Consider the following 7,764-nt stretch of genomic DNA (forward strand, 5'->3'; position numbering starts at 1 on the left):
TCCTGGTTGCAAGCCTCTGCTGACTGTTACCATTGCTAGGTTGTTACCAGTACCTGGGCTAGTTAGCTTAAAACTAGCATTAGGACTTGTATGCTGCATTGCCGTCTGAGCAGCGACTGCAGGGTAGACATGCTCAGGCTGACATCTTGCTCACTGTTTGAGCCCACAAGTGACTGAGTCTGGATATTAGCTCGGCTGAGTTTTTCTTAAGGGGGAAAAATGACCCAGACTGCACAGTCACATTACTCAGACAGCTGGGCAAGGCAAGCCTGGTGCGATCTGCAGCCATCCTTTGAAAAGGGAAACAGTTAAAAGTTGGAAGAAAATCAGTGTCCATAGCTGATGGGGGTGAAGACGGTGCTCCTTGGGAGAGAACAAGCTCTGGCCACCTCCCAGCTCCCTGCCTACATTGCCCTGGGGTGCGCTGCTGCAGACCGCATCCATAGCCCCCGAGCTCGCAGGATGTGCTGTGCCTGACTCCTGTACTGATATGCCAGCCTGAAGAGGGGCTCCATATGCAACTGCCTAAATCTTGCCCTTGTTCCTTTAGTGCCCTGTAATGAAACACTGAGGTTTTTCCTCATGCTGCTCAAAGGCTGCGTGTGTCTGGCCCTGTGTCCCACTGCTCTGGTTCAGAAAAAAGAGCCAGTTCCTCAGCATCTCTCTGATGGATGCTGGGTATCCCAGATCCAGCGGCAGGCTTGGATCAGCCTCCCCAGGTGTTCCAGCTGCATCACCTCCCATCCAGGGCCTGGCACGGAGGGGAGGGAGAGATGAGGTGGGAGGTAGCAGGCCAGGGCTTGGTGATGGAGAGTTCACAGCGTTTCTCTTTGCAGTTCGTGCTGGCCATGGGAAACTACTTGAACAATGGGCAGCCCAAGACCAGCAAGACGACGGGCTTCAAAATCAACTTCCTCACTGAGGTGAATGGGTGGGAATGCTGCCTGGGGTGGGGGTGTTCTTGACACCTGGGGCACAAGCTCCAAACGTGCTGTACCATGTGCATTCTCTAGCAGTCATGGACCACCTAAGCACTCCATACAGGGAGCATGGCAGGGGCAGGGTGCTGGGCCCTGGGCAGCAAAGCTGGCCCTGGGGCACGGTGCACTGGCCTGCGAGGGGCTGAGATGCCTTTGGCTCCTGTGTTGGGAGATGCCTCTGGGGCTGAGGCAGGGCCCCTGCTGGGATGGGAGAGGATGAGCATCTTTGTGCCCTGAGGTGTGCTGGTGTCAGGAGAGGGCGCTGCTCTCCAGTGTCTGGCATTCCCATGCTGGATAACCATTAAACTCCCACTTGAATGTTAATCCCTGAAGTGCTGCAGCTGGTGGAATGGGAAGGGTAGAGTGAACTCTGTGGGGCAGGGGGTCCCCATGCTGGCCCTGTGGTAACCACATGTGCCAGCTGGTCAGCTGGCTGGCTGTGCCCTCCAGCACAGAAGCATCTCTTCCCCCACTCTGCTTTGTTCCAGCTGAACACAACCAAGACTGTGGATGGGAAATCCACGTTCCTGCACATTCTTGCCAAATCACTAAGCCAACACTTCCCAGAACTTCTGGGCTTTGCCAAGGACCTTCCCACAGTGCCGCTTGCTGCCAAAGGTAAATGGGCGAGATCTACAGGTAGCATCTGGCCTGTCATGGGGCCCAGGAGGGGCTCTGCCTCTTCGCCCCCTTGGATAGCCCTGGGGAAGTACCTCAGGACTTAGAATCATAGACTTGGCACAACCGGCCACAGGGGCAGCTCAGGACCTGGGAGTTAGTCAAGATTTGGAGCCATAAACACTGGGACACAGAAGCAGAAGCTTCCTCCTGCCTCACTGGGCCCCCACGGTTGCTGCTGCAGGCGTTTGCAGGTGCCTGGAGCTGGGAGGCTGGTTTGGAGCTCCTCTGAGCTGAGCCTCTCCTGTGACTTGGTTAGCCTTTGGAAAAGGTTAATCCCCAGGCTGTGCCAAGGCCCTACTGGTATCTGGTAGGCAGTAGAGCCAGAAGTACCAAAATACCACATGGGAGGCTCTTTTCATGGCATTTTTGGCCCTGTGGGAGGCAGGAAGCACCAGCTATCTTGAGAGTCTGCCCCTGCCACATTCCAGAGGCCCAGGGCTCCTGTGCCCCTCAGTGAAGCATTCCCCCTGTAGGGCACATATTATTCAGCCCAGACCCAGCCCTGACTTCAGCAGCCATTGCTGGAACTGACACAGTGCCTGAAGGAGCAGCGGCTGCTCAGTCATACCTTGAGTCTCCTCTGGCTTTCTGTTTCCAGCCAAACCCTGCTGCCTCACTGGAAACATCTGCAAGCTCCCATTTGGTGGGCTTACCAGACATTGGTTCCTCTCACCACTGCTGCACAGCTGGGCAGCAACACTCAAAACTGCCCAGAGACCACAGCAGAAGCAGGCTGGGAGCCAGGCAGCTGTACTGTCTGCAGCCCCTTCCATTTGTGGTGCCAGCACGGGCTGTGCTCATTATGGAGCCTGGCATGATTAATCACTATGATACACTACAATAATGTGTAGCAGCAAAAAGCGCTCTGGTATGCCCTGTGGACAAGGTGCAATGAGGGAGAGCCACAGGCTTTGCTGAGGCATGTTCAAAAAGTCCCATGGTGCTCAGGCTTCTGCTGCTGGAACACAACACACACTTGTTACGTATGCCAAATACAATACACAGGGCTGGATTCCCTTTCATGCTGCCATAAAGTGTTTAGGAGGGATGCTCACTGAACCACACTGGGGTTAAGGTGATGTAAAGAGGCAGGAGTCAAGCCCCTGGATCTGAATTCCCCCAGTGGCTGCTTTTTCCTTCCGTGCTGGGGTTAAGCTCGCTGCACCCCCACCAACAGCACCTTGCCCATTGACTGGTAATTGCTCCTCAGCCCTTGCACTTCTGTCACCTGCTCCATCTGCCTGAATGGGCAGTTCCTCCGAACCCATTGGGGTTAGGAAGAAAGTCATATTCTCTCCTCCCAGAGGCCCGAGTTCACCCACAATGCAATGCAGCTCAATTACCCCAATCCTATGGGAGCAGAGTTCACTGGGACCTGGACAGGTGACACCTCTGGATCAAGGGGGGGGGGGTGGCTGTGAAGCTCTTTGTAGAAGTGTGCAGCCCTGCTTGGAGCTGCCTGAGTCATGTCTGCATCTCAGTGACGCTGTCTTAAACCCTCCCCTCGTTTAGTGAATCAGAGGATGCTGACAGCAGACCTCAATGACCTCCACACCACTGTCAGTGAGATAGAGACAGCTTGTCGCAACATGCCGGCTACTGCAGAGGACCGGTTTGCTGTTGTGATGAGTGTATCCTTCCATAAGAGGGGAAAATCACAAGCATCCCTCAGTGCTTTCCAGTTGAGGCACTCGGTTGCCTTTGTTCTCCTGTCGGGTGAGTAGCCAGTGTCCTGGCCAGCCGGCCAGAAGTTACTACCCCATGCTTAGTGAAGAGTACGCCTGGGACTTTAACGCCCTGTTCAAGTGGGGAGGCCCCTCGATGCAGCCACGCTGCAATCCTTGCAGAGCTGGAGAAAACCGCCCCCATTCTGTGGCCAGCAGGCTTTCCCTCTGGTCTCCCCTCCTGCTCAAGGTGGTGCAGGAACAGAAGTGTACACATGCTCAGGCATGGAGTTCTGTAAAACTTGTCTCTCATGTGCAGCCGCAGCAGATCCTTCCTTACCCTATGTGTGCATGTGTGGGGAGCATGATCCATTCTGGGTTGGTTTCCCTTAAGCTGCTCCTCTCAGTCCTTCCTGGAGAGTTCCCGTCCTGCCATCCAGGGCCTGGAGGAGCTGCAGCAGAAGTCCATGGAAGAGTTCAGCAAAGTGCTGTCCTTTTTTGGGGAAGACTCCAAAGCGACGACATCTGAAGCTTTCTTTGGCATCTTTGCCGAGTTCATGAGCAAGTTTGAGGTGAGCTGCAGTTCGGTGGGGGCCGTCAGCAGGGGTGCTGCCTCCTTGTGGAAACCAGAGGTGCCATGGGGTCAGTGCAGGTTTCACTGGATGCTTGTGCCCAAAGACGAGTTAAATCCACAGCTTTACCCAAAGCTGAATTCAGCAGCTGACCAACTTGGGAGGCTGGCATGGGGCCACATGACTTCACCTTGGCAGCCTGTGGTTTGGATCCTGACAGGGGAGAAGATAGTAGCTGCTCCTTGCTGGCTCTTTGGAAGGGAAAGCCTGCCCTAGGTGTGAGCACACTGGGTCCCACAGTCGAAGCTGACTGGTAGCCTTGCAAGTGGGCCCAGTGCAGGGGCTGAGGACCGCCTGGGTATGCTCACATGGGGACCGGTGGTCCTTTAAGGACAGATGCAAAGCCCTGGGCAGAGCTGGCTGTTGCTGATGTCCCATCTCCTTTGTTCTCCTTCTCTCCCTGCAGCGGGCGCTGGGGGACGTGCAGGTGGGCGAGAGCCAGCGCAGTCCCAGGATGACCTCCCCGCTCGCCTGGTGATGGGCTGGTGGTGACCCGAAGGGCAACGCTTCATTGCCAACCAAGTGCAATCAGTTCCCATGGTGTGGGCTGTAAATAGGGGGTGGGCGCCAAGACCAGAACGGTGGCCCCAGGGGGAGGGGCTGATCTGTGCTAACAGGGACAGTGAAGCAGCACTGCAGGTGAATCGAGGGCTGGGCACTGGGGCACACCCAGGGCTGCCGCTGCAGCAGAAGCACTGTGCTAGCCCTCGCTTCACGGTCTCCTTCCTGAGCAGCCACATCCCCAGTGTGTTCCACCATCAGCTGTTCAGGTGCCTCAGGCTACCAGAACCCCCCTCTGGCTTTTAAGCTTCGCCTGTCCTGGCAGTCACAAACACTCCTTGTCCGGGACTTCCACTGCAGGTACACGCAGGCCCTTCCTCTGCTCCCTGTGCAGCCAGGACCAGGCTCTCTGGCACTGCACCCCACTCCTGGACTGGTGGGCTGAATGAGAGCAGAGTCAGGTTTGCCCTGCCCTGGGCAGGCTCAGACCCTGCTGGAATGGGCTTCCCCAGGAACTGCCAGTGGGTCCTGACAAGTCAGGCCGACCCCCTTCTCCGACCACGCCTCTGCACTGCCAGCCCCTGCACCCCCGCAGTGCCACACACCCAGTCCTGAGTCAGGCTGAGCCAGTGTGTCAGGGTTCAACCCTCTGGCCTAGGGAGGATGGAAGGAAATCAGCTTCCAGAGCTGTGCACAGGAGAGCTGTTTTGCTCCTGAACACAGATCCCATCTGATTCCATCTCCCTGCCCTCTTCTGAAATGCACGTGCTCTTTGCTTAGGCCTGTGTCTGTGACTGGTGGGTCCTGACGGCTCACTTGGAAGGTAATATCTTCTGCTTCAGTTCCACGCAGACTTGCCTGGGAGAGCGTTTTGATGCCTCCAGGGAAAGTGCAAATCCCTGGGCCATCTGCAAAGCACTGGCATGCCTTTCAGCAGCAGAAGACTTGCCTTGTAACGTCTGAGACCAGCCAGGGAGTCTAGCAGAAAATGCAATGGGTGCTCTACCCTTTGAGCTGCTTCCCAAGGTCCTGTAGTCCCCCAGGGAACATCTGTGACCAAGCCCGCCTGGCCTGTGCACTCCAGACCCACACACACTACTGTCCCCATGGCTTCTGATCATTCCATATGTAAATGTAATTACATCTGGGATGTTGCCCTGGGACTAGAGCTCTATGCCATTCTTATGGTCAGCGCATGTGCCTCTCGGCAGCACAGCTCGCTGCAGTCCTGGCAGTAGTGACCTGCCGGTGCATTAACATTGCGAGGCATTACTCTGTGCAAAACTCATTTGTTGCCTTTCCAACATGACGTGCTCTGACATCCCACGCCACGAAACGCTCCAGCAGCAGCCCTGGCCTAGGTAACACCCCCCATCCAAACACGTCTCCTCGCTGAACGCCAGAGCAAAAGTCCCATCACAGTGTCCGCCAACGGCACTGACTCACCAACCGGTGCATTATTTACAGGAGACCTTATCAACATCCAGCCCTTTGTTTTCAGTATTTTTTTTTAAGCCCTGCTGTAGACAGTGATGTATACTTCCACCAGTGTTCTCCGTTTAAGTGCCAGGTAGCTTTCAGCATCGTATTACCAGATGCTCAGGCCTGTCTGTCTTTTTCCTTGATTGATGACGATAGGGCAATGTGTACGTATCTCCTCTGTTCTTCGTTTCAGATGCTGCAGACTGTGTCCAGCTGATCTCTCTCTCCTCTTTTTTTAAGGACACATTAAATATTTAAACCACTTGAGGCTCTTTTGAAACGGTCACTAGTGAAAATGCTGTACATGGATGTTGCTCCCTGTTGTAACTTTACTGAAGAGCTAGGACTCAGATCCCTTTGTTCCCAGATGGTATTTTTATGTGAATATTCTCAAAGACTCAGAACTTTGGAGGTACGGTTACACGATTTGATATAAGGAGTCTGTGTATATCCACAGGTCAGCCTCTGCACAAACCCTCTCTACTCCACAAAATAAAGCTGTTGCCTTCTGTCTCCCACCTACAGTCAAGTCCATCTGATGTAAACCCTCCTTTATAACACACCCTTGTTTTTCACAACAGCCTTACAGAGAAGGTGGGGTGGGTTTCTGTGGTTGGCTATGCTGCGGCAGCACATCTTAAGACCGAGTTTTTCACACAGCTCTTCTTATTCCCCGGAGAGATAAGTGCCCAGGTAGGCAGAGGTTTAACTTGTTTTACCATCTCAATGGCAACAGCAAAACAGAAGGGCTAATTGCATAAGTGGGAGGGAGGCTCCCTGTGACTCAGGTCTCAGGGCAGCACACGGAGTTTAAAATAGTGCTGGCCGTGCTGCAGTCCTCAGAAGCAAATATTTAGTGTGGGCAGGAGCCAGTAACTTGCATTCCTCTCCAAAGTGATTTTTGGCAAAGTTTGCATTCCCTGGGGGCTTTCTCTTCCACAGCACTAGCTGCATTTCCGCTAGCAGGGAAGAAAGGGTGAGTGATCTCTCATCATGCCAGCCCAGGGTCTTTTTGCTCTTGCTAGTTTTGCCTGTCTGCAAAGGTTTGTGCTAAGCCTGGCTCAGTGAGGCCTTAGCACAGGCCTAACAGTTTCACGAAGTGTCAGGGACAAAACCCACTCAGTGGGCTGGTGCTCTGTGCTGCAGGCAGTTCAGATAGATGTATCTTCCTCCCCAAAGCTCTGAGCCATTCACAGCTGGCTCAGACAATGTGACAGCCCAGACCGTAGAGCAGTAGCCTGAATTAACAAGCACAGGCCCAGTGAAGGCAACCTACAGGGTGCCATTGAGCGTGCCAACCTGGGGCCAGCTCTGCGGTGATTCTGTTCCCCAGTTAAATTGGTTATGAGGCCTCAGCACAATATACCCCACCTTTCCTTGAAATCATTCACTGCTTCATGGATACGCCCCACACTCCAGATAGACAAAAGCAGCATAATTCGAGCACTGCCCCTTGAGCCTTGGGCCATTAATGGTTAACAGCTCGTGCCCAGCCCTGCCACTCGCTCACTCATTCATCAGTGCGCATGGCCTTGGGAAGGAAACACTGAATGCAGGAGACAGCCTCGTGACCACCCTGAGCACCATGAAGCGGCCAGAGCTCCTTCCTGGCCTGGCACAGCCTCGAAGACATCGTCTCCCTCCCACGCAAGCAACAGAATCATCCCCAAGCCATTGTTGGGCACACTGTAAATGAAGCAAATCTGGCTGGCACTGTGCTTTGTGCTGGTTCCCACGAGAAGTAAGGAAATGCTGGAAAGACGGTGAAAAGCCTAATGGAGTCCCAGCGGAGCTCGGCCTGAACCAGTCCCTACAGGCTGCTGG

At 54.4% G+C, this 7,764-nt stretch overlaps 1 protein-coding gene and 1 long non-coding RNA gene across 7 annotated transcripts in view; one reads left to right on the forward strand and one right to left on the reverse strand.

Moving 5' to 3' along the window:
- Positions 1 to 7,177, forward strand: part of GRID2IP (Grid2 interacting protein) — a 51,696-nt gene extending 44,519 nt beyond the window's left edge. For 3 of the 5 annotated variants that reach the window (XM_090023643.1, XM_090023640.1, XM_090023641.1), the window contains exons 17-21: positions 837 to 923; positions 1,469 to 1,598; positions 3,174 to 3,377; positions 3,720 to 3,897; positions 4,364 to 7,177. In XM_090023643.1, the coding sequence (XP_089879769.1) occupies positions 837 to 923; positions 1,469 to 1,598; positions 3,174 to 3,377; positions 3,720 to 3,886 (588 nt within the window). In that variant the 3' untranslated portion in view covers positions 3,887 to 3,897; positions 4,364 to 7,177. The remainder of the gene's footprint in view (positions 1 to 836; positions 924 to 1,468; positions 1,599 to 3,173; positions 3,378 to 3,719; positions 3,898 to 4,363) is intronic. The other 2 variants (XM_090023642.1, XM_090023644.1) reach the window with 1 other exon arrangement.
- Positions 1 to 7,764, reverse strand: part of LOC149855163 (uncharacterized) — a 64,835-nt gene that overhangs the window by 44,472 nt on the left and 12,599 nt on the right. The gene's annotated exons all lie outside the window — the stretch shown is intronic.

This window comes from Crocodylus siamensis, chromosome 12 (genome assembly GCF_052110815.1).
Source record: "Crocodylus siamensis isolate JL-2025a chromosome 12, ASM5211081v1, whole genome shotgun sequence".
NCBI classification, from domain to species: Eukaryota; Metazoa; Chordata; order Crocodylia; family Crocodylidae; genus Crocodylus; species Crocodylus siamensis.